At 43.0% G+C, this 14376-nt stretch overlaps 1 protein-coding gene and 1 non-coding gene across 2 annotated transcripts in view; both read right to left on the bottom strand.

The window, feature by feature from the left end:
• Srcap (Snf2 related CREBBP activator protein) overlaps positions 1-14376 on the bottom strand; it is a 56039-nt gene that overhangs the window by 37215 nt on the left and 4448 nt on the right. The window contains exons 4-9 of the mRNA XM_051145342.1: positions 11218-11469; positions 7153-7338; positions 6659-6799; positions 2667-2889; positions 2277-2551; positions 170-263 (exon numbers count right to left, since the gene is read on the bottom strand). Of these exons, the coding sequence (XP_051001299.1) occupies positions 170-263; positions 2277-2551; positions 2667-2889; positions 6659-6799; positions 7153-7338; positions 11218-11469 (1171 nt within the window). The remainder of the gene's footprint in view (positions 1-169; positions 264-2276; positions 2552-2666; positions 2890-6658; positions 6800-7152; positions 7339-11217; positions 11470-14376) is intronic.
• On the bottom strand, positions 655-783 carry LOC127190199 (small nucleolar RNA SNORA30/SNORA37 family). The gene has a single exon (XR_007830709.1). It is a non-coding gene; the product is annotated as a small nucleolar RNA SNORA30/SNORA37 family (small nucleolar RNA).

The following is a 14376-nucleotide window of genomic DNA, read 5'->3' as shown; positions in this document are numbered from 1 at the left end:
AAATGACAAAACAGGCCACACGTGGTGGCACACACCTTTAATCCCAGCACTCGTGAGGCAGAGACAGATGCTGTGAGTTCGAGGCCAGCCTGGTCTACAAAGCAAGTCTAGGACAGCCTGGGCTATACAGAGAAACCCTGTCTCGAAAAATCTTAAAAACAGGTCTGACCTTCATCTTCATTGGCAGTAAACTCTTCATCATCTTCCTCCGGATGCCAACGCTGTTTGTTGCACTGGGTGATAGAGGAAGGAGGAGGCTTTGCCTGTATGGTAAAGGGTAAAAATGCAGGAGTTAGCATTTGAACACGAAGTTGAAAGTCAGGTGTTATGGCATAAGCCTTTAATACTAGCACTGGGTTGGCAGAACAAACTCTGTAAGCTCAAGACCAGCCAGGTTTACACAGTGATTTCCAGGACTCCCACAGAGTAAAAAAAACAGGAAGAAACCAAAAACAAGGCTGGGCATGGTGACACGTTTTTATTCCCAGAACTTAGGAGGCTGAAGCAGGGAAAATCTCTGTGAGTTGGAGGCCAGCCTGGTCTACAAAGTCATTTCCAGTACAGCCAAAGCTACGCAGAGAAACCCTGCCTCAAAAACCAAAACCAACCCAACAAGGAAGTTGAAAGGAACAGATTTGAAGATCAGAAAAGCATCACTGTTCCCCTGAGTACAGCTGCCACTGGTACAGTATCAGGACAAGGATGTAATCAAGGGTTTTCTCTCAGCACCAGCTACCAAATCCTGATCCTACTAATTAAGGAAGGACCTGTGAAAAGTGCTAGGAAATAAATAAAGGAGGACCAGGTATGGGGGTTCATGCCCTTAATCCAAACAGTCTAGAGGCAGAGCTCTTTGAATTTATGGCCAGCCTGGTCCACATAGTAAGTTCCAAGCTAGCCAGGGATACATAGTGAGGCCCTCTTTCAAAAACAAAATGAAAACCAGGTGGTGGTGGCGCATGCCTTTAATCCCAGCACTTGGGAGGCAGAGGCAGGTGAATCGCTGTGAGTTCGAGGCCAATTTTGTAGTCCTAAGCTACAAAGTGAGTCAATGGCAGCCAAGGCTATAACAGAGAAACCCTGTCTCAAAAAACCAAGCCAAAACAAAACAAAACATCAAAATCAAAACAAAGCCAAAAAACAAAAAGGAAAGGGGAAGGGACCATTGAAATGGCTAAGTAATTACCAGCAAGCCTGACAACCAAAGCGTAATCTTTGGAACTCATGTATAGGTAGAATAAAATCAATGCCACAAAACTGTGGTCAGCCTAGTCCTCATGAGTGCCAGGTCAGCCAGGACTACATAAGCAAGATCCTGTCTTAAATAAACAAACAAACAAACAAACAAATAAATAAATAAATATTAAGGGCCGGAGTGATGACTTATCAGTTAAGAACACTATTGCCCTTCCGAAGGACCCAAATTCAACTCCCAGCACCTTTATCAAATGGCTGAAAACCATTTCTAAGCCCAGGTCCAGGGGGGTCCGAAGACTCTAGCCTCTGCTGTCATCTGCACTCATGTATGCATATCCAAACACAGACATACAACTACACATAACTACAAATGTAAGAACCCATAAATTTTTTTAAGAAAGTAACAATAGCAGGGAAGAACCTTAACATGCATACATATGGACAATGGTTCAAAAGATGTTTTTCTGACACAGGGTCATTATATACCTCATGCTGTCTTGGAATTCACTATGTAGACCAAGCTAGTCTCCAAGATCCACCTGCTTCTGTCTCTGAGTGCTGGGATAAAGGTATACGACACTTCTAAAGTTTACATCATCTAGCAATTTACACATCCATATATCTTGCACACTTGTGCATGCTTGTGGAAACCAGACCTCACTGTCTGGTGTCTTCCTTAATTACTTTTCACTGAACTTGGAGCTCACTGATTCAGCTAGAATAGCAAGCCTTAAGGGATGCTCCTATTTCTGTTCTTAATGCTGAGATTACTGGAATATATACGGCTGCACATTCCTTTATGTGAAAGACTGAGGACTGAACTCAAGCACTTCACCAACTAAGCTGTCTCCTCCCCTAGCCACTTTAAAAGTACAACAAACGATTCCAATATATTATCAGAAACCTTGCCAGGCTGCAACTTGGTTTGCCAATCATCATCTTCCCTAGCAATGAGATCCTAATTGCCCTTTACCTGGATTCTCAAAACCACGCATCACCATAAGCCCAGAGGGTTAGAGCTTAACTTTCCATCTATTATTTCCCCTCAGTCTTCCTTCCTGTACCTCTTCTGCACATACCTCTAAATCCTGAGCAGGCTCCTCTTCAGCATTTTCCTCAGGTCCATCATGGGTATCACTGTCATGAGAAGAGGGTGTCTGAGAGGGGCTAGAAGGTCCACCCAGGAGCTGAGGGGGGAGGGAACGGAGGAGCTCTTCCAGCGGCAGTTCTCCCTCATGTCTAAGCAATTCAATCTCACGCCTCTGTGTCTCGGCATCATTGCCTTCCTGCTGTTCTTCAACCTCAATGGTCTCCTCATCATCCTCTTCTTCCTCTTGGGGTTGGAAGTCCCCATCTATAGCAGGAGAACAAGGTCACAAAGTCCACGGGCCCTGCAAGCCACAGGGTGGGTTTTTCAGCTCTGGAAAGGGCACATGGGGAAGAGTAACAGGACCAAAGAGCACACACACCTTCATCATCCAGCCGAGAAACGGGGGGTGGAGGACTGGATGCTGCTGAGGAAGAACCAAGACAAGGGGAGGAGCCAGCTTTGCTGGAGGCTAGCGGCTGGTTAAGGCTCTGAGACAGAAGGTCTGAGTACTTTTCAGTTTGCCCTACAATGAAGTCCAGATGCAGGTCCAAGGCTTTCTTACGTTTTTCTTCAAGCCGGGACTGTTGTTTGAATTGTACCACCTACCATAATCACAAAAGACATCAGTCACCCACATAGTCACTTGTTTATACACTGTTAGCCAAGTATTTAGGGATACTACCTTTACGCCAGGTTTTGATCTGGTCATTCAGAAAAATAAGCTAAAAATCCTAAAAGGGCTTCTGATTTACACAGCACTTCTTTAAAACAAACAAACTAGAAACTAAATAAAAACAAAATACATTTAGTCTCAGCAGAGGCAAGCAGACCTCTGAATTCAAGGCCAGCCTGGGCTATAGAGTCTTCAGAATCCAAAATTAAATAAACAATATAAAAATAAGAGTATGTGGGGTTACCAGTGTAGGTCAGTAGGAGAAAACATGCCTAGGGTAAACAAAGTCCTAGGTTTGGGGGCGGGGTCAGTCTTCTTTACCTACTAACAAGGAAAAGGAGAACAGCAGCGATAGTATGTATGTATGAATGGCCTGGAGAAGCCAGGAGCGGTGGCACACGCCTTTTATCCCAGCAGAAGATTCCCCTCAAACACCCCCCCCCCTTTTTTCGAGACAGGGTTTCTCTGTATAATAGCTCTGGCTGTTCTGGAACTCTCTGTAGTCCAGGCTGGCCTTGAACTCATGGAGACCCACCTGCCTCTGACTCCCAAATGCTGGGATTAAAGGCGCGTGTGTGCATGTGGCACCACCGCCCAGCTAGGCAGATCTCTTTGAGTTGAGGTCAATCTGGCCTACGAAATGAGTTCATTTTGTATACAGAGAAACCCTTTCTTCAAAAACCAAAAACCAAAACCAAACAAATATAAAAGCCTGGAGGTTAAAACACAGTGACCAAAGCACAAACTCAGCTGCGTAAGGCATTGGGTTAATAAAATTAAAACCACAGACAGGAATGCTGACATACACTTTTAATCCCAGCCTTTAGAAGGCAGAGGCAAACAGGTGTGGTGGCGCATGCCTTTAATCCCAGCACTTGGGAGGCAGAGGCAGTGGAATCACTGTGAGTTCGAAGTCAACCTGGTCTACAAAGCGAGTCCAGGACAGCCAAGGCCACACAGAGAGACCCTGTCTCGAAAAAACGAGAACAAAACAAACAAATAAACAAAAACAGAAGGCAGAGGCAGGCAGATTTCTGTGAGTTAGTGGCAGCCTGGTCTACACAGTGAATAACCAAGGCTATGGAGAGAGACCCTACCTCAAAGACACCAAAACAACATAATGTAATTTAAACAATCTCAATTTTTTAAAAACTAGGGCTGGAGGCTAGAGAGATGGCTCCGTGCTTAAGAGTACTTACTTCTGCAGAGGACTGGAGTTTAATTCTCTGCATCCACATCAGGCAGTTCACCACTGCCTGTAATTCCAGCTTCAGGAGATCCAACATCTCTGGCCTCCAAGGTTACCAGCACTCACATACACATCTCATACCCATATATAGACATACACAGAATTAAAAAATGAAAATAAGCCGGCGTGGTGGCGCACGCCTTTAATCCCAGCACTAAGGAGGCAGAGGCAGACAGGTAACTGTGAGTTTGAGGCCAGCCTGGTCTACAAAGTGAGTCCAGGGCAGCCATGGCTACACAGAGAGACCCTGTCTCGAAAAAAAGACAAGTCTTTTTTAAAAACTTGGGACTCGGCTGGAGAGATGGCTCAGCAGTTAAGAGCACTGGCTGCTCTTCCAGAGGTCCTGAGTTCATTTCCCAGCAACCACATTGTGGCTCACAACCATCTATAATGAGATCTGATGCCCTCTTCTGGCCTGCAAGTGTATGTGCAGCCAGAGCACTGTATACATAATAAATAAATAAATCTTCAAAAATAAAAATAAAAACTTGGGATTAAAGAGATGACTCAGAGGTTAAGAGCAGCACTGCTCTTCCTGAGGATGTTTGGTTCCCAACACTTACATCAGGTGATTCACAATAACCTAGAATTCCATTTCCCAGAGATCCAACTTGCACAGAAAACTCATATAGGTACATACATACTTAAGTAAAACCAATAAATACATCTTTTTTAAAAGTTTTTAATCTCTCAGCATAATATCAAACACTTTTCTTCAACAGTCTAGAGGTAGAGGTAGGTAGATCTCAAGGGCAGCCTGACTCCACAGTGATTCTAGGATAGCCAGTTATTGAGACTGTCTCAAAAAACAAACAAGCCAGGCAGTGGTGGCGCCCACCTTTAATCCCAGCACTTGGGAGGCCAGCCTGGTCTACAGAGTAAGTTCCAGGGCAGCCAAGGGTACACAAAAATGCTGTGTTCTGAAAAAACAAAAACAAAAACAAAAAGCCTAGGCATGGTGGCTAAACCAGGATTTCTCTTTTGAACTACATAATTCCCAGGGCAGTCTAGGCCACAGAAAGACCTATTCTCAAACACACACACAAAAATAGGGAAGGTAAGATGGCTCAATACCAAACCTGACAGCCTGAGTTAAATCCTCAACACTAAGAAACAGAAACAAACTCCCACAAATTGACCTTTGACCTCTACTATGTGTGACATGGTTTGTGTATGCCCAAACCCAAATACACACACAACAAACAAATGTTAGCCACCTCCACCGCTGCAAACAATTCCAAGCCCAGGTCTTGCTAGATGGGCACACTCTCAGAACTCAGGAGAGTGAAGATGGTTTCGGACCAGCATAGGCTACATAGAAAGACCCTGTGTCAAAAACCACAAAACAGGGTGGGAGTCGTGGTGCTCAGCTTTAATCCCAGCACTCAGGAGGCAGAGGCACGTGGATCTCTGAGTTCAAGGCCAGCCTGCTCTACAAATAGAGTTCCAGGACAGCCAGGGATACACACAAAAAAAACACTATCTAAAAAAAAAAAAAAAAAAAAAAAAAAAAAAACTCAAACAAAACAAAACAAAACTACAAAAGAAACACTGCAGCCAGATACAGAAAACTGAAGATAAAATTCACAACCAACCACCATGCTGGTATACTCCTATATTCCAGCACTTGAAAGGAAAAAGAGGCAAAAGATCCTGATCTCAAATTCAAACAGTGAATTTAAAGCTAACTTGGTAGACAAGAGATCCTTGTTTCAAAAATGAACAATAAAATGGCCCTTAGAAGGTGGGAGGATCTGGAGTTCAAGGTTATCCTTAGCTACATAGCAGATATGTGGACATGACACCCTGTCTCAAACCTGGAATAGTAGGAAAACCTGTGAAATACAGAAATACCCTTATTTCAAACAATACAGTATGACAACTTTTTATACCACAATATGTATCATAAACAATCTAAAAATATTTAAAATTCTTCAATTGGATGCTCATTTGTTATATGTATTTTATACACTGGACTTGAACATCTCCAGATTAGATGTCCACAGGGTGTCACAGATCCAACCACACAACCACAATCATGGGAGATGAGTGCTTCAGAGATAATTACAATTTAACATGTGAGCAGGAGGGACTTTAATGGTGTAAGCAAGTAAATAGCAAATGTGTTTTAGAAAAAAACAATAGTACACACCCTACAAAGAGAGATGGTCTAGAAGAGTCAAGGAGTCCTAGTCACCCCAAGTATACAACAAAGTATGAAACAGATTGCCGGGCACTGCTCCCATGTTTAACTAAGTAGGTAGGAACAGAAGGCCAAGTCCTCCTTCTTTGTGACACTCAGCAGTAGAAAGGTCCAACATATGAGGAAATGTCATAAAGAGCTGGAATTGTAGTGTTTGGTTCCTCAGTAAGTTTTGGTCAGTCCTATTAATATCCCTCTCTCTAACCTAGTCCAAGGCCACCCCCTTATTTCCAGCCACATGCTCACCTTCTCCACATTGCTCCAGAACTGCCTAACATCCTTGGCCATGGCAGAAGCAATTCGACGTAGCTTGGCCTGTTCCTCTCTCCGGGCTCGTTCCTCTTTTTGTCGCTGTTCTTCGTGGTGACGGATCACCATCCGTACCACCTATAGAAATTAATGACCCAGTATGAAAATGTTCAAAACTAAATCTCCTTATCCACACAATCAAAGAAAAACACAAATAAGGGCAAGAAAAGCCAGACTTTAAGGCTTACCTATAAATGAAGAAAGCACCAAAAAGGGAGGTGGGGGGTTAACGAGACAGGATTTCTCTGTGTAGCCCTCCCTGGTTGTTCTGGAACTCACTCTGTAGACCAGATGGCCTCAAACTCAGATTCACCCCTCTGCCTCCCCGGTGCTGGGATTAAAGGTGCGTGCCACCTCCTCCCAGCTAATCATTAAAGTTTCAAAAGCACAGCTGAAAAAAATATATGACCAGTACAGCAGATGAGACATACCTTCCGGGCCACACCTCGTTTCCATCTGCGCTCTTGAGCAAAGTCAGCAGAGAGCCACTGCATCTCTTCACATAGATAGTCCCAGTGGCCTTTAGGGCGGGGAGGCTCTGGCACTTTAGGCAGCCTTTTCAATGACCAGAATCCCTCCTTTCGTAGTTCAGCAATCCGAGTTTCAATTTCAGCTTCCTAATGTGGGGTAACAACATTAATCAAGAGTTACTGGAGACATAAGCCATCTTACTGCCATGGCTGAATTTCTGGTTCATGTCAATCCTACAAGGTACTAAATTCTGTTGGGAGTGGTAAGGAGGCATATGTAGGATATCAAATTACTTTCCTGAGACCATACACCTAAAGAACAACTGGGAATCAAAAATAGGTCTAGAAAGCTGAGCATGGTAGCACACGTCTTTAATTCCAAGACCTTGGAAGGCAGAGGCAGGCAGACCTCTTTGAATCCATGCCAATCTATTCCACAGAGGAACTTCCAAACCAATCAAGACTACATAATGAGACCCTATCTCATAAAACAAAACAAAATCACCCAAAGCAGCAATTAAATGTTGACTTGTGGCTGGGCATGATGGCACATGCCTTAATCCCAGCACTCCAGAGGCAACAGAGGCAGGTGGATCCCTTTGAGTTTGAGGCCAGCCTGGTCTACAAAGTGAGTCCAGGACAGCCAGGGCTACACACAGAGAAACCCTGTCTCAAAAAAAAAAAAAAAGGGGGGGGGGGGATAGTGACATCTGTCTTCCACACTCAAGCACCTAAATACATAATATAAATGTAATAGGTATAAAACACAAGCCAGCCATGATTTCACGCTCTCTTCACACAATCTCTGAAAACCCTGAACAAAGGTAAGATCTAGGAAAACATTCCTAAGGAAGCTTCAAGGGGAGAGCCTATTTCATTTTTAACTCTAAAGGTTCTTTGTCATTGTAGAAACCTATTTCTTAGAAATATGATTTCATTCAAATTTATACACTGGGTTGGTTTGTAAAAACACTATTTTGGAGAGCAAGGGATATAGCTTATACTCAGCAAGTATAAGGTTTTGTAATTAATTCCCAGGTATTGGGGAGAGGGGAGGAAGGGAGGGTAGAAGCTGACAACAATGACAAACAGCAGATGGGGAACATGTCACACAGAAATAGCCAATAACTGTAGAAAAAGTTATTTTTTACTAAAAGCTTCTACAATTCATTAAATTTCTGATTAAGAATACTAAGTCAGAAGGAAAAAAAAATGGGGGGGGGGGTTTTCCTCTGTGGAGCCCTAGCTGTCCTAGACTCACTTTGTAGACCAGGCTGGCCTCGAACTCAGTGAATCATCTGCCTCTGCCTCCCAAGTGCTGGGATTAAAGGTGTGCACTACCATGCCTGGCAGTAATAAAATTTTTAGCAATTGGCTTTTAAAAATTCAAAGAAGGCTGTTACACAGAGAAACCCTGTCTTAAAAAACAAAAAGATTCAGGGAAGGCTGGAGCAATGACTCAGAGATTAACAGCACTGATTATTCTAAAGGTCCTAAGTTCAACTCCCAATAAGTACATGGTGGCTCACAGCCATCTATAATGAGATCTTGTGTCCTCTTCAGGTGTGCAGGCACAACACTGTATACATAATAAATAAAACTAAATTTTCAGGGAGATGGAGAAATGGCTTAAATGGTTAAGAGCATTGGTTGCTCTCCTAGAGGATCCAAGTTCAATTCCCAGCACCCACATGGCTGTCTGTACTCCAGTTCCAAAGGATCTGACACCCTTACTTAGACATTTATCTGCAACCAAAACAGCAATGAACATTAAAGAATATAATTTTTTTGTTTTCAGAACAAGCCAGGTGTATGTTAACTAATCTCAGCACTTTGGGATGCTGAGGTAGGCCACATGAGTTACACAGAGTTCTAGATTTAGGGCAGTCTGAAGTAGAGTTTAAGATCCTGTATCAAAAACAAACAATACAGAAAAGGAAGAGGCAGGCAGAAGAGGATCAGGAGTCTAAGCTTACAGATCAGGAGTCCAAGCTTACAATGGAAAGCAATCCTGGGGGAAATTTTGTATGGGGGGATGGAGGGGGAGCACCAACACATTGAGATAGATCATCAGTGCTTGTTGTCCAAACCTGGTGACCTTGACCTTAGTTCTATCTCCAGATCTCATGTAGAGATAGAAAGAGAGAACTAATTCTACAAGGTGATCCTCATACAAGCTCACGCACACATTATGCACTTGCATCAACATAGTTAATAATAACTGAAAGAATTAGGCGAGGCGGCAGCACACACCTTTAATCTCAGCACTCAGGAGGCTGAGGCAGGCCTATCTCTTGAGATGAATCAAAGATAGCCTAGTCTACAGAGTGAGTCCCAGGACACAGGCAAGGCAATACAAAAGACACACACACACACACACACACACACACACACACACACACACACACACACACACACACACACCCCTAAGGAGATGTTGCTCGCCTGTAATCTCAGCACTCAAAACCGCAGAGGCAGAGGCAGATGGAGCTCTGCGAGTTTGAAGCCAGCATTTTTCTACAAAGAAAGTCTGGTAATAGTAGAGAATTTGCCATACACACACCCTCACCCACACAAATATATACATACATATACATACACACATATACACTATCTAAAAAAAAAGAAAGACAAAAGAATTACAAAGGTTAATGGGCACCAACCCAAAAGTTCTAAATGGGTAGATAGAAGGGAATCTAGAAAATATGTATTTCTGAGCTTCCATATGGAGCTTCCAGAAAGCCTAACAGGCTACAGACTGGACATAAATGTAAAAACAATAAATTTTAATACCATAACAATTTACAAAGTACTTGATTGTCCAACTTCTTTTTTAGATTAGTTGAAGGTTCTTGCTTTATTTTTTGGCTTTTTGCTTTCTTTGTCTATCTCATTCTGTAGCTAAAGCTGACTCAAACTCTCCAATCCTACATCACCACCCCAGAGTGTGGGAAATAAAAGTGAAAGGTACCTTACCTCTTTTTTAAAAATGTTCTGCTCTGAGATAGGTTTTCTCTGTGTAGCCCTGGCTGTGCTCAGAAATCTACCTCCCTCTGCCTCCTGAGCGCTGTGATTCAAAGTGTTTATCATCACTGAGCCTAATTTTTTCAATTATTATTATTAGTTATTTTATTTTTTTAAAAGACACTGGCCAGGCTGCAGAGACGGCTCAGAGGTTAAGAGCACTGGCTGCTCTCTCAAAGGTCCTGAGTTTAATTCCCAGTAACCATATGGTGGCTTACAACCATCTATAATGAGATCTGGTGCTCTCTTCTGGTGTGCAGGCACACATGAAGGCACAACATTGTATACATAACAAATAAATAAATCCTTCAAAAAAATAAATAAATAAAGACACTGGCCATTTCATATAGTTAGGGGCCTAGTTCTTCCTTTAATTTAAATCTGATAACAGAGCCTGATGAGGTGGCACACGCCTTTAACCCCAGCACTAATGGAGGCAGAGGAGGCGGATCTCTATGAGCTTGAGGCCAGCCTGGTCTATAAATCAAGTCCAAGGCTATACAGAGAAACCCTGTCTCAAAAAACAAACAAAGAAACTAAAAACCACCCCCAAAAAGGGGAACACTTGCCTAGGACATATGAAACCTCAGTTTAGGCCAAGGGAAGGTTGGCCGCTTTCTTCCTTTCTTTTGTTTTGTGTGTGGGTGCCTGTGTGTGTGTTTGCACACTATTTGAATGCCTGGTGCGCATGGAAACCAGAAGAGGGAGCTGGATCCCCTGGAACTGGAGTCACAGTGATAAGCCACCCTGTGGGTACTGGGAATGGATCAAGGCGCTCTAGAAGAGCACCCAGGACTCTTAACTGCAGAACCATCTCTCTAGCCCTCAAAGAAAGGGAAGATGGAAGAGAGGTGTTAGTTTATTTAGGAAATATGCACAAGGCAAAAAGAAACCTACACCCTAAACCAATGCAAAAAACAAAGACACATAAAATACCCATGAGACAAGATAGTTAAAGACAGTCAACTCCCACGAATTTTCATGGGCCTTCCCAATACATACATGTTTGGCTTGCTCTGCAATTTCTGCATGGCTCTTTTCCCACTTTGGGCCCCTGTTGAGCAGGTCAGCAGTCTGGGATAAGCTGAAACCCTCCAGTGGAATTGTGGTACCATCTGGTGGGCCTGGAGGGCCATCCAGAGAGGAGTCTTGAGCTATATGTTGCGGGGAGATGCCGCCCGCCCCACTAGAAGCTGGAGAACTAGATGAAGCAGGGGACACAGGATTGCTGCCTGTCATGCCGTCCGACACCATCTGAAAAGGGGAAAATGGAGAAAAAGGATGCTAAGCATTGCACTACTGTTTTGTTTGGCTTGTTTTTTTTTTCTTCCTGAGACAGGGTTTCTCTGTGTAGTCTTAGCTGTCCTCGACTCACTTTGTAGACCAGGCTGGCCTTGAACTCAAGACAGCCACTTGCCCCTGCCTCCCTGAGTGCTGGGATGACAGGTGTGCACCACTGCACACAGCTAAAACTTTTTTTGCTTTTTCAAGACAGGTTTTCTCTGTGTAACAGCTCTGACTGTCCTGGTCTCACTCTGTATACTAGACTGGCCTTAAACTCAAAGAGATGCACCTGTCTCTGCCTCCTGAGTGCTGGGATTAAAGGCATGCACTACCATGCCCGGCTTGCACTAAATGTTTTAAGTACATTTTTCTATTCTATTTTACAACAACAAATCTTCAGAGTAAGGTATCACTCTCATTTTTATCAACAGAAACACTTTTTTTGGTTTGTTTGGTTTTTTGGTATGGGGAGGGCAGGTCTGCTACAGTTGAAGACAAGGTCTCACTATTTGGGCCAATATCACCTGGGATTTGCAATCCATTTTCCAAGTGCTAGATGAATAGGCTAGAGCTATCAGACTAGGTTTGGAAATGAAGTGTCTTAACAAAGTGGTTAAAATGGTAAGAGTCAAATATCTGATAGATTTTTGACATGCAAGACTATAACATGCTGATACACACAACTACTAAATTCAAGGCTTCTACTACAGAGTTAGAAGTATAGCTCTCAAAAACAAAACTTACTTATTAGATGACTACAATGCATGATTTCTTTTGTTTTTAGTCCTTGACAGTCTCACTATCTAGACTCACAGAGATGTGCCTATCTCTGCATCATGCGTGCTAGATCAAAAGCATATTATTAAAAGATTTATTTATTTATTATTTATACACTACCTTGCCTGCATGTACACCTGCGGGCACCAGATCTTATTATAGATGGTTGTGAGCCACCACGTGGTTGCTGGGAATTGAACTCGGGACTTTTGGAAGAACAGCCAGTGCTCTTAACCTCTGAGCCATCTCTCTAGCCCTCCCTGAATTTTTAAAAAATCGACTTGTGATTTCAAATTTAAAAGTGCTTTTAGGAACCGGGCTGTAGTGGTGCACGCCTTTAATCCCAGCACTTGGGAGGCAGAGGCAGGCGGATCTCTGTGAGTTTGAGGCCAGCCTTGTCTACAAAGTGAGCCTAGGGACAGCCAAGGCTACACAGAGAAAGCATGTCTCGAAAGACAAAAAAAAACAAAAAACAAAAAACAAAACAAAACAAAAAAACAAACAACAAACAAACAAAAAGTCCTTTTAGGACCTTGATTTTACTTATATAAACTAAGGAATAAATATGGCAAACTCACCTATGCAATGAATTTTAGTTATTGTTAAAGACCCTGGGGCAGGGAAAACAACTGGTGGAACTAAACACTGTTCTCAAATACCCACACCTTAGTTTACAAAGTATTAACTATAAAAGCAATAATGGAACCGAGCATGGTGGCGCATGCCTTTAATCCCAGCAACTTGGGAAGCAGAGGCAAGTGGATCGTTGTGAGTTCAAGGCTAGCCAGGTCTATACAAAGTGAGTCCAGGACAGCCAAGGCTAAACAGTGAAACCCTGTCTTGAACAACCAAAAAAAAAAAAAAAAAAAAAGTCTTACTGAAATATGGTGAATGAACTAACTCATGAAATTCAGTACAATATGGCAGCTCTCAACTGTCTATAACTCAAATTCCAATGGACTTGGACATACATGTAGGCCAAACACCACATGTACATAAAAATAAATTAAAAAAAAAAAAAAAAAAAAGAGGTCTACGCTAGGCTGGAAATGGAGATTGGCAAAATCTTTCTAAGACTATATGCAGGCTTTGAGAAGAGTTAACTTCATTTGAAACTGGAACAGAGTAAACCTTAACTGAGGAATTTTCTTTCCTTATACCACAGAAATATGCAGTCTCGGGGCGGTGCGGGGGTGGATGGTCTTGTCCCTTGTCCCATCCCCTGTCCTTCCCTCTCCTCCCCAACCCCAGTCAGAGTTTCTCTGTGTAGCCTCCGCTGACTGGCCTAGACTTACTTTGTAGATCAGGCTAGCCTTAAACTCACAGCGATCTGCCTGCTACCACCTCCTCAACTGTTAGAATTACAGGTGTGCCACCTCACCCTGCTTGTTTTTGTTTGTTTGTTTTAAAATAGGGTGTCAGGGCTGGAGAGATGGCTCAGAGGTTAAGAGCACTGTCTGCTCTTCCAAAGGTCCTGAGTTCAATTCCCAGCAACCACATGGTGGCTCACAACCATCTGTAATGAGACCTGGTGCCCTCTTCTGGCCTGCAGAGATTCATGTAGGAACAACACTGTATATATAAATAAGTAAATCTTTAAAACTAAATAAATAAAATAAAAAAAGACAAGGGCTCACTATGCAGTGTTTACTGGTCTAGCACTTGCTATGGAGACCAGACTGGCCTTGTTCTCATAGAGATCGGTCCATCTGACTGAGTGCTGTAACTAAAGGCGTGTACTACCACACGACTCTGAGAAATTGATGTTATTATTATGTGAAGTAGAAAGTATGTATATGAAGCCAGGCATGATTGCATATGCCTTTAATCATAGAACTTGGACGTCAGAGAGACAAATGGATTGGAGTTCAAGGCAAGCTTGATCTACAGAGCAAGTTCCAGGACAGTAAGCAGAGAAACTCTGTCTTAAAAAGCCAAATTGATGCTGGGTGTGTGGCACACACCTGCAATCACAGCTCTCAGGGAGGCAGAGGCAAGTGGATCTGAGTTCCAAGGCAGCCTGGTCTACAAAGACAGTCCAGCACAGCTAGGGCTATTACATAGAGAAACTGTCTCAAAACAACCAAACAAACAAAAATG

This window comes from Acomys russatus, chromosome 5 (assembly GCF_903995435.1).
Source record: "Acomys russatus chromosome 5, mAcoRus1.1, whole genome shotgun sequence".
Taxonomy (NCBI): domain Eukaryota; kingdom Metazoa; phylum Chordata; class Mammalia; order Rodentia; family Muridae; genus Acomys; species Acomys russatus.
Note: the sequence above shows the minus strand (reverse complement) of the source record. Positions and strands in the feature narration are given on the sequence as shown.